Genomic DNA, 16,742 nt, shown 5'->3' with positions numbered 1-16,742 from the left:
TGACAAACGATTTAACGCAACAAAAAAGTATGGATCATTTAGCTTTTATTCATTTTATTTGTATTGCTTTTGTGTTATTTATTTGAAGAGGAAAAGCAAGCAGGAAGAGCCAAACATACACTTGATATCATAGCAACAGAACAACAGCTTGCTCTGTAATTTTGTAGGTTATTTCAAATTAACACTGTTCTTCATACATTATCTGTCAAGTGTTTGGTTGAATTCACACAAGAGCAGGAATCTCAGTGAATGTACTATTTCCAGTTATAAGTGGGTGACATCTACTGGTAATTAAAAGCAAGTGCATGACTGTCTAGGGAAAAAAAGCTCTAAATGGTGGCTTGTCTTTTTTTTACCCCCGACATCCAACACAATTACAATTTAGAGGGATACTTTCTATTGTGTTGTAGGTATTGTATCTGCTAATAATAGATAACCAGAGTGTGTGATAATCATGTGTCATGAGGTGTTAAAAATATTACTATATAGTTATTTGAATGATTATTATCTTATCCTATCCTATCCCATTTCCTGTTTTAATATAATTTGAGTTATTCTGATTGGATTTAACTTTCTGAACATTTTCATACTTTCACTATTAAATGTGCTATTTGAATTAATTAAATAAAGTATGTGTTAATGACATGTTATTCGCAGGATAACTTGCTATGTATATTTTTGATAAAATAATCTGCACAATGATTCTGATCATACTAGAGAAATTATTCACAAGGGACTATTGGCACCTCCTAGTGGTCATATGAAGCCAACCACCCAGACACCATGGCAGACTGCAACACTCACATTATTGATAGAAACACTAATGGATTACACTTTACAATAGCCTTTTGTGGTCCTCATACTATATGCCTATAGATGATTACTCTGCAGCTCTGTGCATGTTAATGCTACATGAGTGATTAAAACATTTATGTGATGTATGTTTAAAACCTCTTTTCTTTTTTTCCTCTGTTTGAAACTAACAGATACTAACTCTTCATATGGCACACAGTTTCTGGTGTGATGCTTAATACTGAAAAAGAGCCTGTGTGTTCATTTTGCAAGGATATCAGCTGAACTATACTACAGAGGTGCTGTGTTTGAATTCTCGAAGAGGAAGTTTTACTTTTTATCTGAAGCCCTGCAGGTCTAATGTCAGCATCACCTCTTCCTGCAGAGCTCTACTCAAGTTCACTTCCGTACAGGATGAAGCTCTTGTGGGATCAGTGATCACACTTGGGATCTTTTGGTCACAGGATGGACTGCTTTTCCTTTCAAAATGTTCTGAGTGGAAGTTTAATGAACAGTTAGCCTGATAAGAATTGGGAGCACAACACAGTCACAAATGAGGGCATCCTTCTCTCTCCTCACACGAACATGTTACCTGCTGTTCTGTGTTTCCATCTGTTGATCTTTCCATATGTCACTTCATCTTGTTCCCTCCCTCCCTTTCCTCGATGCACAGTAGAGTTGCAACATTATTAAGCTATTAAATGAATTAATGGAACAAAATAAGGTTCATTTTAGGTTGAGCAAATTTCTGTCAGGTCAGGAGTCTCCATCATATTGTTGTATTGACATTTAATGATTTTTAATTTAGGCCATTCAACATCATTTGATAAATCCACAAACCATGCATCGCTCCACTCAACTCTCTTCTATCTATCACCATCTGTTATACATTTTCAGGTTATGATACATTTACATATCACACACACACACTCAAACATACACACACACACACACACTCAAACACACACACGCACACACAGGCACTGCGGTTACTCTACTACAAACTCTCAGCAATGTGAAGAGAAATCATTACCATGGCAACTTATTTCCCAAATGACAGTGCCTCTATATTTACAGTTCAATTTATAGCCATTGGCTATTAAAGAATAATAATGTATTGAACCTATTCTGAGAAACACTAATAAGAAAATATATGAAAGAATCCTTTGTTGTTATTTGCATGAAGACATTTCACAAAGACTCCAATTGAATTTTTCAGCTCCTCACCACAAACTGCACATGTATCATTTATTCTAAAATATTCTCACTAATATCAATGCAATTTAGCTTTACCAACCATCCCCACATTCACCTCATTGGTTGCAGGAATATCAACAACAGCCAAAATGTACAACAGAGCATGAGCAGAGCATGTTTTGAATTTGTGTGACACTGGAGGTATCGCAACAGTTTACATTTTATTTCCAGCCTAAGTAGATTTACTGAAGTAGACTTGAGCATTTCCATTTGATGCTACTATATATTTTCACTCCACTAATTTCAGAGGGAAATATTGTACTTTCTACTCCATTACATTTATTTGACAGCATGAGTTATTTTGCAAATGTAGATTTGATGAATGGATAACAAGCTTTTAAAATACAACAAATTGTTAAAGATGTAACCAGTGGTTTCCAACCTTTTTGGCTCCTGATGTCTTACAAAAAGCAGTGTGTAGTCGGGTTACATAGCCTATCAGATGTCTATGAGTTGTAATCCAAATAGTGATTTTCTAAACTTCTCACAGGTTTCATTTCAATAAATATTCAAATGATTTAATATATTTCACCAAAAATGAAAGATGAGAGAAAAAGGACAGAAAAAGGTTGTTTTGAAGCATGTTTTAACCATGCTATCTTTGATTTTTTTTTGTATAGCCTAGTTTATGTTATAATGCTGATGCTGATGCTGATGCTAGAGGGTCTTTTTAATACAACCAGTCACTGAACAAAATGTTACAGTTAACTTTCATGATCTGAATACACACTATGAACGCCTCTGTGAAACTTACACCATAGTTACGTTACGTAACCAACGCTGTCACTGTGGTAGCGACCTGTCAATCACAAGGTAGCCACACCTCATAGCATGCTGCTTTATCATCTATTTTATTCTGGACCATAATTTAGAAAATCAACATCATGCTGTATTAAATAAGACTTTAAACTAGCGAATACGACTATAAAAACGGTCTACCTGGGTAATAAATCAATTAAGAGGTATTTTCTTAGGCCTATGAATAAGTTTAAGCAGACTTCTTTTTAAAACCAGTGGAGTCTCCCCCTGCTGGCCATTAGAGAGAATGTCGGTATAAGGCTTCACTTTTCGGATGGAAAGATACCTGTTTGAAAGTAGTTCAAACTAGCTCCACCTGTAGCAGCTATAATAATGAGATGCAAACTTCAATATTAATAATCTAATGATGTCATATATAACAATATATCAGTCACAAGGACCAAACCACTACTTAGTGTTTTTTGAGTACATTTTGCTGCCAACTGATCTCAGGGGAAATTGCTTCCTGGCCCATTTTTAAACTACCACGTTTCCGACTGCAACTGAAAGCACCATAAGCCACACTACACTCTCCCCACCTTCACTCCCCTCCTCTCCTCATCACACAGCGCAGGTCCGCAGGAGAGACAGAGAGAGAGGGAGGGAGAGGAGAAGGAGGAGGAGGAGGAGGAGAGCAAAGCTGACAAACGCAACTCAAGACTCCAAAAAGACTAGAAGAGGACTCCTGGGACAAAAAGATGCTCACTTACATCTAAATTACCATAAATTGCTATTTGGGTAGTCATACGGCTTACACAGGCAGTCACATCGGAACTGACTCCGGACTGGACTTTTTAGTGGGACATCTGTGAGCTTTTGGCTGTGGAGGTGACAGGCTGGATGCCATGGACCCGTTGCTGCCCGCAGAGACGGAGGTGATGGAGCGAGAGGCAGATCAGGACGTGAGGAGGAAGATCCAGTTCTCCGTGCCTTCCTCAGTGCCCACTCAGCTGGACCCGCGACAGGTGGAGATGGTGAGAGCCAGGGGGTGTAGTGTGGAGCCTACATTGATGATGATGATGATAGTGGTTGTGGCAGTGTTGTGCATGTGCGTGCGTACATGCGTGTGTGGTAAGGAGGTCAAATCTGGGTCATATAGAGAAGTAATGCCTTTTGCATCGTAAACATGAAAGAACTAAACACATTAACTTTTAGACTTTTGTGAGGTTCAAGTGCAGATTTATGTTATTGTCAATTGACTTTTAAAGCACTTCATCCACGTGGTGTTCTAATAAGGGTTCTGCAAATTATTCAACATGCATGCCTCCAACTTTCATCAACAGAAGAAGAGTGTTGTCCTCCTCTCTGTCTTCCCACTAAGGTTGACAGACAGTTACATAACCAGTCTAGCACGACTTTGCAGAACTCTGTATTTTTGATGTTGCGTATTACTCTGTGGGCAGCAGGGTATGGGCAGCACTGGGATTAAGCTGAGCTGTGCAGCCTCAGTTTTTGTAGCCTTTAAAAGTGATGAGGCATCTTTGCCCTTCAGAAGGAATGCAGGAGAAGCGGGGGATACAGCATTGTTAGTAGTATTGAGAATGAGATGAGTACCTGAGCAATAATGCACTTATACTGTACTTCATGTGTGAAACAAAATGTAGCAGATCACACTACAAGTCAAATAGTGATGGTGGTGGTGTATTATGTCAAATATATAAAGCGTAAGCGAGTTTTCTGTAGCTTATGCTGAACCATCCTAAAGCAAACAAAGGGAACATACTGACTGACTCAGATAGAAACTATGTCAGAGTTTGGAGTGTATGCAGAACAGCCAAATGATGCTTCACGCAGATTTAATACCCACTTCTTCTGCTTTTAATACAAAACACATTCTTGTCTTAATGACACGCTGTTGGGAAATCTCACTGGAAAGCAGGTGCAATGTCAAGAATGCTTGTCTCTTCCCAGTAGAGGATTTTGACGATTTCATGGGGCATCTGCATGGAGAGCTTGGATCAGCCTGGTATGTAAAAATAAATGAATAAATCAATAATATACAAACTCAAATATTTCTCACACATCTGTTGTTTACAGCCCGAATTGCAGTCTCCAGAGTTTTGAACTAGATTCTTTACCCATTTGTTCCGTCTTTGCTTTTCTAAGCAATCCCATGGAAATGCCAGAGTGTTAATAAGGTACTTCACTCAAGCAAGTTATCCAGGGAAGTTTTACATTATTGCTAATAATAACATATGCAGACTGCTCGTTACTGCCATAGTTTTTTATTATTATTTAGATCCATTCCCATCATAAATCTTAACCTATAAATGCTCAATGAAAGCATCACATGAGAACATAAGCTGAGTCAGTTGTCCCTATAAGATGCCCTGGCAATTTGCTGGCTCAGGACCAAGTAAGATTACCATAAACCTCCACCATGGTTTTAACAAAAATAAAACAAAAAGAAGTATTCCCTGGTAAAGCACGCAAAAGGTTGCAAGGTTATTGCATCATAAGATGTCTTAAGATATGTCCTCTTATAGCCACGAAAGCATCCCTAACACTCAGGTATTACCATAAACAGGAGATCGGATTGCCAGGGATAATCTTTTGCTAATAATTGTTGTGGAGAACAATCGAAAGCTGGTGTTTTAAGACTTCTGCAATCTTTAAAATACCAGCAAACCATCACCTGCAACAGACTCAATGCATAATGTCTTGGTACATGGACACATTTCTATTTCTGCTCTTTGTATAATTGACTTCAGCATGTAGTTGTTTGTTCTGGGAATAGGTCTTGGTTCAAAGGACCTGAAGACCATTTCTTGTTCACTCAGTAATTTCCCACAACACCACACTGAAGATTTAACTTTCTGGTCACACATGCACTTGTCACTTGCCTTTAGGCTACTGCTGCCACCTGCCCTGAAATATACATATCAGCCTACCATGGCATAGATTCCAAAGATTCAGTTAATGAATGATTTTTTCAGGAGTGACTGTTCAAAACAACTGCACAACAAGGACACTTTAAGTGCCAAAGGTCATTGCCATATCACTAGTCATCTTAGAAAAGCCCTGTGAGGTTTGGTGGAGGATGTCTCGTCTTGCTGATTGATACCTGTGTGAGTTTCAGTGGGACCAGCCAACAGCAGCCTACATGGTGTGTCTGTGTGTGTCAGGGTTATAGGTAAATGCTTGTTTACAGCATTTTCTAAACACAGACAGAGCATTAGTATTAAAATGGCAAGCATGGCAAGCAACAGCATGGACAAGCAGACATGCAGAGAGGTAAGAGAGAGAGGGAAGAGGAAAATAATAAGCAGAGTGAGAAGAAGGAAAAAAGGAGAAACATAACTGAAGGATAACAGAAGGCATGTGAGAAAAGGAAAGGGAGAGAAATCATCAGCCGAGGAGACAACTGATTAAAACGGAAGAGATTAGCTGTGGATGACTGAGGCCTAAATCAAGGGCAAGGACAGCTCATGCCAACAAAAATTTTTCCCCACAGTAGAGCTGAGAACACTAAACCCTGAAGAGTCTAATTCAACAAATCCACACTTCATATCTTGTTAACTCATTATTCCCATTCACAAACTGGAATGATGGCACATTAATGATGGCCAGTCATGAATTGCAGGTGAAAAAAACACATCCATATCACAGTCTATATGTGTGCAGTCATCTGTTTTCTCTGTATTCCTGTTCAAATCAGATGTGATGTTAGAATTTCTTGAGTACATCATGACCAAATCAAGCTCGACAAAGGATTATTCACAGAATGAATTGAAAGCACTGAACAGAAAAAAGGGATTTATTCTGCATATTCTTAATTGTCTGTGGATAGGTTATTTCAGTATAAATGGCTCATGGGACACTGTACCTACCCAGCGCTGCCATCATGCAATATAAACATCCAGATTAATGTATTGAAGTTTAATCATATAACCGTGAAGGTCATCCTGCCTTCCAAAATGAGGTGGGGGATTAACGATGCTCACACTGAACTGAAGTCCTATTTCATAGCCACAAAGACAGAACTAACACACTGCTTTTGTAATGTTTTTTAAAATTATTATCATATTTTGCTAAATGATTGTCAAATTGGGGGTAAAAGATGGAGAAAATCTGAATTTATAAACACATCAGACTTGCACAGTTGGCCAAGCGTTCGGTCCATCTGTCCTCACTCACGCTGGCCACAGCATGGCGTTGTGTGACTCGTCATGCCAAAATGGATTACGTCTTCAAGTTTTATTTATCAGTCGGTCGGGTAAAACATTTTCAGCAAATGCACAACCTCTTTAAGTACCCTATAATGATGTAGGTTGTTTAAATATGGGCTTGAGGTGATAATAACATGTAAAATCAATGACCTTTGCCAAGTTTTAAAGGAGGGTCAGATAGTGCCTTATTAGCAACTGACGCCAATAATTGTCATTACGTCATGTGTCACATGAAAAATGAATGTTTCTTTAATTATAGGTACAAATTGTTAGTAGTTTATATCACTTATTATTAAATATCCCCATGGCTGTGTCCTATTTTTTGTATGTTGTTCTAAATTAAGCTAAATGATTGACTGGCTGTACTTAAAGGAACAACCTCCTTCTTTATGCTTGTGTTGTAAAGTAATACAATGTACCTTTTTATAAAACCAGGAAAACAGATATGCCACCAGCTAGTCAATGATATAAATAGCAACCAATAATGTCAGCCAAATGAAACCAGTCATCCACTGCAGCTGCACTGAGCTACCACAGGCATTTACAGGCACAGACATGCAAAACAAAAACCTTATGTAAATACTATCATCCCTAGGTGGTTGACCTCCTGGCAACTGTGCTAACAAAACACTCAGAAAAAGTCACTTTGTCTCTGAAAAGGCTCTCAGGCAGGTGCTTAACCTGCAGTTTGGTCCTTTGACTGCACACTCTTTTCCCTAAGAGATGTGTGTCTTTTTGCCTCTTTGTGTGTGGCGCTGCTCATATTTATTTGGCTGTCACACTGAAATGTTCATGTTGACACATTTTGAACCTCTAATTGGATGCCTTTTAATTCATATTTAAATTTCTTTCTCCCACAATGGCCTAAATGATGAATATGTATGAATCCAGCATGCAGAGTGAAGCTAAAACAGTAAGAGTTACTCCAGAGTGAACGCTGCCCACACATTCCATGCCTACACTCTTAGCCCTGATTGGCTTGGCAGCCCCTCGTATCTCACAACACTTGCATTTCCATAACACGTTACAAAATGAGATAGTGATGAATCTATTGTATATTTCATAACACTCTGAGGTATTGTTAGCCAGAGGCAGGTGTTTTATTCCTATGTTTTTTGGAGGAGGGGGGGATTTAATTGTAAGAACAATTAAATCACAAGTAACCATGTCAGTACAGAAAGATTTGGATAATTTCTTCTTATTATTATATATATATATATATATACATATATATATGTATATATATATATATATATATTATAAAACATGCTGGTTGCAGCCTTTTAAATGTGAGGATTCAATACTTTTCTGTGATATACATGAAAGTAAATTGAATATTGATTTTGGACTGTTGATCAGACAAAACAAGACATTTGAGGACACCACCGTGAACTATAAGAAATTATAATGGGTGTTTTTCACAATTTTCTTACATTTCATAGACAAAACAATGAATCAGTTAATTGAGAAAATAATTGTCAGATTTATTGAAAATGAAAATAATATTCAGCTAGTTAATTGAGGGTTAGGGTTGAACTACTATATGCTTTGGGGCATTTCAAACAGTAACACATTTCTATAAACTGATTGTATGTTTTGTATTGATAACTAAAAATAAATGTAGTAAAATAAAAAGTACAATATTTACCTCTGAAAAGTTGTAAAGTAGAAGTGTAAATAGCATAAAATGGGAATAAATGTACTTCATTGCAAATGTTAAGTTTGTGAATGATTTTGAATTACTTAATTTACTATTCCCTGTGATTGTTAAGATATGTTGTTACCTCATATCAGATGCTGCTCAGGCCGTTACATTTTTCATGGGTTGTGTAACTGCTGCCGGTGTCTATGACTCACTCTTTTTCACACATTGCATAAACACAGCACATTGCACAACAATACATAAGGATGATGTTTCAACTGGAACACAGATGTGGAGTATTTGAACTCATAGTTTGTGACCTACGTAGTTTGTGGCGACATCAGGTTGTATACTTTTGTAATAACAATGGCTGCAATAACAACTGAAAATTATTGCTCCATGTTTTATATATAAACCGGGCTTTATATTAATTTTATTGGATACACACATACCTAACACCAATCACGGAAGGCAAGATTTGAATGATTCAGCAGTTACGTGTCACATTGTCCCAGAGGAATTAAGTTCAGGTCAACATACATCTGATAGTAAAATTACACATTGGACATCACAGCTGCACCATTGTATTTAATAACACCTCACACCTTGTTCCTTGTGTTTTATGAATAGACTTGTTTGTGATAGCGGCTTTCATAGGAAAAAAATATGCAAATATATGCATATTTTCACAGTATGGTTCGACACTAGCTGAGTCTTTCTCTCTCTTTTTGTCAAGATTCGACGACGGAGGCCAACACCCGCCACTCTCTTCAGACTGACAGACCCACCGTCACCAGATGAAGACAGTGGGCCTCACCAGGTAGATCAGCTACAGTACTGTGGACTATTTAGGACTTCATGGAAAGTATCGACCCAGATACTCTTTAGAACATGATTTAGTGTCAGTCCGTCATGAATGAGTAAGGGTTGAATTACTCACCACTTTGCATCAAAACAAAACTATATATTGTAGAGGAGACAGTGAATGAAGTACTGTTAGGCTTTTCTGCACCATTGAAATGAACAAAATAATAGCAATTTACTGCATTTCATACTCTATTTGAGGGTATAACACTTTAGGCTGGTGTACTGTATTACAACTCCACTGATATAATAGTATTACCTGCACATACTGTATATCATTGAGTTTAATTCATTATTCCATTGTTCAACTTCTGCAGTGGGTTCTGGGAGAAAATGGAGTCTTAAAAGCCAAACTGGTTAACACACCAACCTACCAGCCACCCTCACTCAAAGGCAAGTGCACGGTCTCAGATGTGTTTTTGTCTGATTCACACATGAGTTTTCATTTATGTAACAAACACTGAATTTGGGAGACCTAATTCTGTTCCTGGCAACTGACATTTGGTCTATATCTGCTTGTGATATGTGTGTATCCGAAAACCGTAGTGAGAGCCGTGTGCATGTGTAAATGTGTGTGTGTGTGTGTGTGTGTGTGTGTGTGTGTGTGTATGTGTGTAAATGTGTGTGTTATGTGGGATTAGGAGCAGAGACAGCTGTGAGTCTATGCTGGATCATCCTGGATTAATAGGGCACACAGCTGCAGCATAGTCTCACATACACACACACACACATACCGACAGACAGTCACACAAATATAAAAATGCACAAACTCGTTACTATGAATATGCATATTTACTACATTATTTACTTTTGTTTTCTGGTAACTATGACTTGCCCTAACCCTAACTCTTGCAACCATTAAATTGCCACTCATCATACAGTGATTTATTCTTCTTACATGATGTTGACATGTATCCACATATAACACATTTTTCAATATTAAATATTGCACTGTTTGATGGATTCAGTTAGATATGCATCTAAAGACACCTGCAGAAGCTCGGTAAAGTTTGGAATTTCCAACCACAAGTGTTGCAGAAATAAAAATGACCTGCAAGAAAAAGACTGATCAATTGCCTTTTCCTTATCCCACAGGGGGATAGTTGGTTTATTTTCATAGCTGGCAGTTACAGCACATACCTTATCTTCATGTCAAAATTTTCATTTACTTTTAATTGACTGATTGTATTGTATTTGTATTATATTTGTTCCTCTGCCTTTCACCACACTCTCTTTACTTCATATTTAAATAGCAAAAAGGGAATCTATTCATGCATTCATCCATTGTCGGTCCATTAATTGGATACTCTAGAAATTAAGTATTATACTTGCATAAAATTGGTGGACTTGTAAGAGACAGATAAAAGTTCAATATTGAGGCAGGAGAGATCCAGTATCTTTAAAGTGTGTCTTTTATTCGACCATACATATCTGGAATGTTTTCCACACTCTAAATCCCTCAATTGTACAGTAAAGCAGGATATTCATGAAAGATTTGCATTTTCAAGGCCAACCTGAGATAACCCGGTTGTATTTTTAGACTTTAGAAAAGTTCTGCAGAGTCACAGTAGCACTCCTCTTCTTAAAATGCAAGCTGGATTTTACATGTAAAATTGGTGGAGTGCTTTTTTAATCTGTATATTTGTGATTCCAGCTGTGCAGAGGATGGCCCAGGCTCACTTCTCCTCCTTAGACATGAGCTCTGTGGACAAAGAGGAGCCCTCTTCTGGGGAGGAAGAGGAGGAAGGTGAGAAAAAGAGCCAGCAGACAGCTTCAGGTACAGGTAGATAGAAGTTCTTGTATAGTCTTGTATAAACAGTTTGTCACATTGTGCCATTTTTCTACCCCATATTAGAACTTGCAGCATACATAGAAGTTGCTTACACTTTCTTCCATGACATCATTTCTTGCCAGATCTAAGAAAAGAGAGCAAACCATTTAGGGATTTGTCTGCTTCAACGGACAGTTTGACCAGATGTGCTGATCATCCTGGAGCTAAAGAAGTGGTCAAAGAAAGAGACGAAGGAAAGGGAGAATGACGAAAGAAGAAGGCTCTGGTGGAGACAGAGTGAGAGAATCTGGTTTGCATAAGGCACGTATGGACCATATGTGTGTGTGCATGGGTGTACATGAGTGTGTGTTATTTGGGCATGTGAATGTGTGCATGCATGCGACAAGCAAATTGAATGTGGAAAAGAGAGTGTTTGAAAAAAAAAAGAAAACAGACGCCATTGAGGAAGGTCAGAATATTAATGAGCAGGTGTGAGGAAAAGTTTAACCTGACACAAGAAAACCAGTCAGCCAAGGACACTGCACAAAAAGTATGAGAACTGCTAAGAACTATAGCACCTTCTCTTGCCATTATGTGCGTTTGTTTCAGTGCAACAGGATTCAAGATATCAACACATATTCTGATACTTGCTCCTTTTGATGCATGCAAGAACATTTTGTGCAAAGCATTTCACTGCATTAGTGGTAAAACACACATTAAGAACAATCAGAAACAGCAAAAGATGTACATGGCTCAGTCAGGTCAGGATCTCCATTTGATGCAAAGGGTCAAATAACATACTTGACACTACTCTATGATAATATATTTGACATTTTAGTTTAGTGTGATGGCCACAGTGTTTTTGCTGAATATGTAAGTGGCCATCAATGAAAAAGTATACACTATATAAAATGATATAATAAGTATACACAATAATCGGTACATAATTCAGTGCATATAGGGCTGCTTCCACATTTAAATCAGAGCATCCATTTTGCTCTCCTTAACCTTGTACTATAGATGTGTGTGTGCAAGGTGAAGGAAATCGAAGGAGGATGGATTGCAGACTATCTGAACACAGTTTAAGTCCCACTACACCAGATTAAATCATATCATAGTAATCCAACTAATAACAATAATGCAGCACAGTTTCTCTGGTTGGTCAATATGAAAGTTATTTTTGTAAAATGCTGATTAGTAAGCATTATCTGTTTTTGGTGGCAGATTTTTTTGATGGGAATTGAAAGCATACCTATTTTTCCAAAATAATACAAATGATAAGTGTGATTCATTTTTAACCTTGTATATAAACAATGTTTTGTGTTGATTGCTAATAAAATAATTGTAATAGGCTACTGGTGTTTGTATGGTGTTTATAGTGTTAATCTGTAGGAATGTATATCGTTCTGATCATATTTCTTTTCTAAGAAAAGAAAGACAAAAGGCTTTATTTGGTGTTTCAGACACCACATGAGGTCAACATGTAATATGGACATATGACAATGTGTATGTGGTTGCAGGAAATAATAACAGATTTTATTAGATTAGAGGACACTGAACAAGGTTTGTCACTTATCTTTGTTATTGCCCCATCTTTAATGTACACAGACTATTTGTTCTGCATTCCCAAATGTGTGAAAAATCCAAGAACCCATTTTTTTCCCTTTTTGTGGGATGAACACCATTTGTTATGCAGATTTTGTGCAAAAAAAATGTGTGCTGTAATTTGGTATCAAAACATTTGGGGATTTCTATGAGAATTGCATCTTTTGGTAATTGGATGGCGAGCGTTTCTGTTCAGCTTTATACCAAAATCATGCAATTCCAAAATTGTTTAGGGATCCCTTAATATAAAAATATTCAAATATAAATATAAATATTTAAATAAATATTCACAATTTTTAAGATCATACTTTCATACCACATGCAAAAAACGAATGGGATTAGCATAAAGTGGGTGAGGTGAGATTCGTGGGTACCCAATATAGAACACATATCCATTCTGAGCCTGCCACAGCCTCTCCAAGACAGTAATGTTGGCTGAGTGACATCTCTGCGATCCTCTGAGGGTTAATTACAGTTGCAGTAATTTCATAATCATTCAAGAATAGTCACAGGTTTTTCTACTGTTCTTTGCTAATGTGTCTACTTATGGTCCTTGGTGTGAAGCCATATACAAGACACCCAGTGTTCAGTACTTTTCTCATATTCCCAAATCATATCTGAAATAATCAAAATTGATAACATAGAAAGACAATAATCCATTGACCTGAAATTACTTGGAATGATGCATGATTTTATGGGCATTTGCCAAACAGCTGTATTATGAAATGCACCATGCTTCCACCCATCTTCTGCCTCTATCTATCTCAATATTCACAACAGATAGGCAAAGTAAATCGTCTATCTAATATTTGGTGTAACCATGCTTTGCTTTTAAAACAGCACTGATTTGCATTTGCACGCAGTTTAGTTTCATGGCAAGTTGGTTGCTCTAAGCATCTTAGAGAAGTTGCCACGGTTTTTCTCTGGATTTAGGTGTCTCAGTTGCTTCTGTTTCTTCATGTAATCCCCGACTGACTCCATGATGTTGAGATCAGGGCTCTGTGGGGGCCATGACATCCATTGCAGGACTCCTTGTTCTTTCTGTCATTGAAGATAATTCTTTATGATTCTGTTTGTATGTTTGAAGTCATTGTCAAGTTGCAGAATACACTTGGAATCAATCTTTCTGATGGTATTGCATAATGGATAAGAATATAAACATCTAAACTATCTAAAACTTTCAACATGACGTCAGACAAGGGAACACAAAATCTGCTTTTTTATAGCATCCATTGCTTCTTTATTCACATATAACAAAGTACAAAACACAACATCTACCTCTCAGCTGAATAAATGGTAATCAAAAAAGGCATCTAGTAAACTCTACCAAAATACAGTGTTTATAAAATGCAATGTTGTGACATTGTATGATATGCTTATAACACATTTTGAAGCGTTACATTCATGATGCTGTAGTAGCTGTGTTTGAACTGCAGGAGGCAATGTGTAATTACATTTTTACCACTGATAGCTCGGCTGTTAGCAAAAGGGAATCTCATGTTCTCACTCACCCTCAGAAAGGACATATACCAATGAAACGCAAATGTAATAAAGTGACACATTAAATTCAGCTGTTTGCTTCCTGTAATTTTTTCATCTGGAATATTGAGGATTGATGATCACAACCTTGAACAATCATAGTATGGGGATAATGTGGGAATATTCATATAATGCCATTTTTTATTTGAATTCCTTGCTAACTTCAGCTTCACTGGTAATATTTTCTTCTGAATGATTTGTCTGCTATGCACATGTTTATTAAGCTTTATCCATCATCTTTCCCACTTTTTATTCCTTCTTTGCCTTTACGAAAAACACCCCAGATACATCATCAACCCCCACCCTCATGTCTTGAGGCAGTGTGTAAACCTCCAGCCTGATTAGCGTGTAGCCACTCTCATTCAAACTAGCACAGACCTGGGCCTCATTCAGTGGGACCACAGGGATCTTTACCCCCGGCCCCCCAAAGTAGTAACTCTCTCCTAGGGCCCCGATGAGGAGGAGGTGGCCACCAGGCCTCAGGAGCTTCCGAATGTGGCCCAGGGCCCTCGTGAAGGCAGCCAGGTCAGGGCTGACGCTCTCCAGACAGAAGCAGGACACCAGACAGTCGGCCCCCACTGAGGGAAGGGCATCAGGGGCCAGAGGCTGAGGGGAGTGCACATCAATGGGGAGGATGTCCGTGATGACATGTCGCAGCTTGGCAGCTTTCTCTGTCCATGCTGAGGGTCTGATAGAGACAATATCAATGAATGACGATTTAGTTTCTATATCTTCATATACCTTTGTATTAAGATGACTTTTTTTTAATCAAACTGAAGAACTTTTATAATAGTTATATTTGGTAAACACAAGAACAAAACACTTCAATGCTAAGGGGACATCTCAAATCTTAAAAGGGATCATTTCATACCGTCGTCCCTCCAGCTTGCATACGTGCTGCAGGTATGGTGTCCAGTCCAAGCCACAGCCTCCCTCATCCTGGAGCCAGCGCCTCAGCTCCTGGCGGTTGACCTCCAGGTAGTCTGTGAGGAGCACCTCCTTGAAAACTTCACAGCCACTCAGCACCTGGTACAGGGTGGGACCTGAACCAATGTCCACCAGCAGCTCACCGCTCACATCACCTGGAAAGATGTAGGGAAAAAAAGATATTAAACTCTGAAATGAAGAAGAAAATGACTGTTTGTAATCCATTTAATCTCTGACAGAGAAAACACAGAGGGTTATTGCAAAGTAGCATATCTGCAATGTCTGTCACATGAAAAGGATCCCTCAGAAATGAGGGACAAGACATCAACAGGAAAACATGTTGAGTTTTATGACAGGGTACATGGAATATGAAAAAAGTTAAATTGGACAATGAAATAGGCTAGTAACAAGTATTTAGACAATTTAGGAACTCAAGGGAGAACAAAAAGAGACACTTCAGTATTTCCCTCTATTTTGCCATTATTTCATCATTACTAAAGACATTTCCTTTGTTCATCACACCTCAAAAATGTGCTATTTGCAGAACACGTTACATTATATCAGACATTTCCAATTCTGAATGATACATCTAAATTCAAGTTACCATTTTTAAATATACTAAATGCAAAATTGATCTGAATCTGAATATTTCATTTGATATTTTAGCTCAGACGCCCTTAATTCAGCCTGTGATTTTTGATATGTTTGGTTTTGGCAGTATTGGTGGGACCCACCCCAGACAAAAAAGGATTGGTTTTAAATCTGGGTGGTGTTACATTTTCTTAAGTGATATTTAATCTATCTTTTTTCTTTTTTTTTTAATCATTCACTAAGTGTACGCCACTTTTTATAGCCTTTTAATAAGTGAGGAGTCTATTTGGAGTTAAGTTTACATGATCCTCTGCCCCATCCTTACCTTCAGTGAAAGCTCTGTGCAGACACGCCAGTTTCCATGGCACTATGCTGTCCTTTCTTTCAAAATCAGCCCGTGGAGGAGTGTAGTTGTATTGTAGATATGCTGCTGGATCAAATCTCTGGTAGCAGGCTGCCATGGCTGCTATTCCATTCTCTGTCCCCTTTATTTCCATCTTCCCTCTTTCTGTATGACTCTACGTAGCGCCTCCGTTTGGTGATCAGACTTCAGGTGCACTGCTGTCGCCTCAGCTTGATTATATACCTGTGCATGTGGGTGCGTCTGTGTCAAAATGTGTGTGTCTGTGCTTTGGGCTAGTCTGAGTTTCATAGGCAGAGATAGTGATCCTGTTTTTGGGCCCATGTTGCTGCCTGATAGCATTTGTTCTGTCCACTTTGTCCTGCCCTGCAGCACTGATACCATCAGATTAGGGGGGTTCCTCCAACACTAGTCCCACTAATGGAC

At 38.2% G+C, this 16,742-nt stretch overlaps 2 protein-coding genes across 4 annotated transcripts; one reads left to right on the top strand and one right to left on the bottom strand.

Moving 5' to 3' along the window:
• Positions 1 to 3,484: 3,484 nt before the first annotated feature.
• LOC128381662 (protein phosphatase 1 regulatory subunit 1B-like) lies at positions 3,485 to 11,733 on the top strand. Of its 3 annotated transcripts, none has more exons than XM_053341707.1 (5): positions 3,485 to 3,821; positions 9,395 to 9,478; positions 9,840 to 9,915; positions 11,177 to 11,269; positions 11,437 to 11,733. In XM_053341707.1, the coding sequence occupies exons 1-5, from the start codon at positions 3,693 to 3,695 to the stop codon at positions 11,559 to 11,561; spliced, it is 507 nt and encodes a 168-aa protein (XP_053197682.1). In that variant the 5' UTR covers positions 3,485 to 3,692; the 3' UTR covers positions 11,562 to 11,733. The 3 variants fall into 3 exon arrangements, with proteins under 3 accessions (XP_053197682.1, XP_053197681.1, XP_053197680.1); XM_053341706.1 differs by having other exon boundaries at positions 11,177 to 11,299; XM_053341705.1 differs by having other exon boundaries at positions 11,177 to 11,305.
• Positions 11,734 to 14,686: 2,953 nt separating this feature from the next.
• Positions 14,687 to 16,452, bottom strand: LOC128381642 (phenylethanolamine N-methyltransferase-like). Its single transcript, XM_053341687.1, has 3 exons — positions 16,281 to 16,452; positions 15,309 to 15,519; positions 14,687 to 15,125 (listed from the first exon to the last, which is right to left on the bottom strand). The coding sequence occupies exons 1-3, from the start codon at positions 16,450 to 16,452 to the stop codon at positions 14,687 to 14,689; spliced, it is 822 nt and encodes a 273-aa protein (XP_053197662.1).
• Positions 16,453 to 16,742: the final 290 nt, after the last annotated feature.

The sequence above is a fragment of the Scomber japonicus genome, chromosome 20 (assembly GCF_027409825.1).
Source record: "Scomber japonicus isolate fScoJap1 chromosome 20, fScoJap1.pri, whole genome shotgun sequence".
Lineage (NCBI taxonomy): Eukaryota > Metazoa > Chordata > Actinopteri > Scombriformes > Scombridae > Scomber > Scomber japonicus.
The sequence above is the reverse complement of the archived record's forward strand: the minus strand, read 5'-3'. Positions and strand labels throughout refer to the sequence as shown.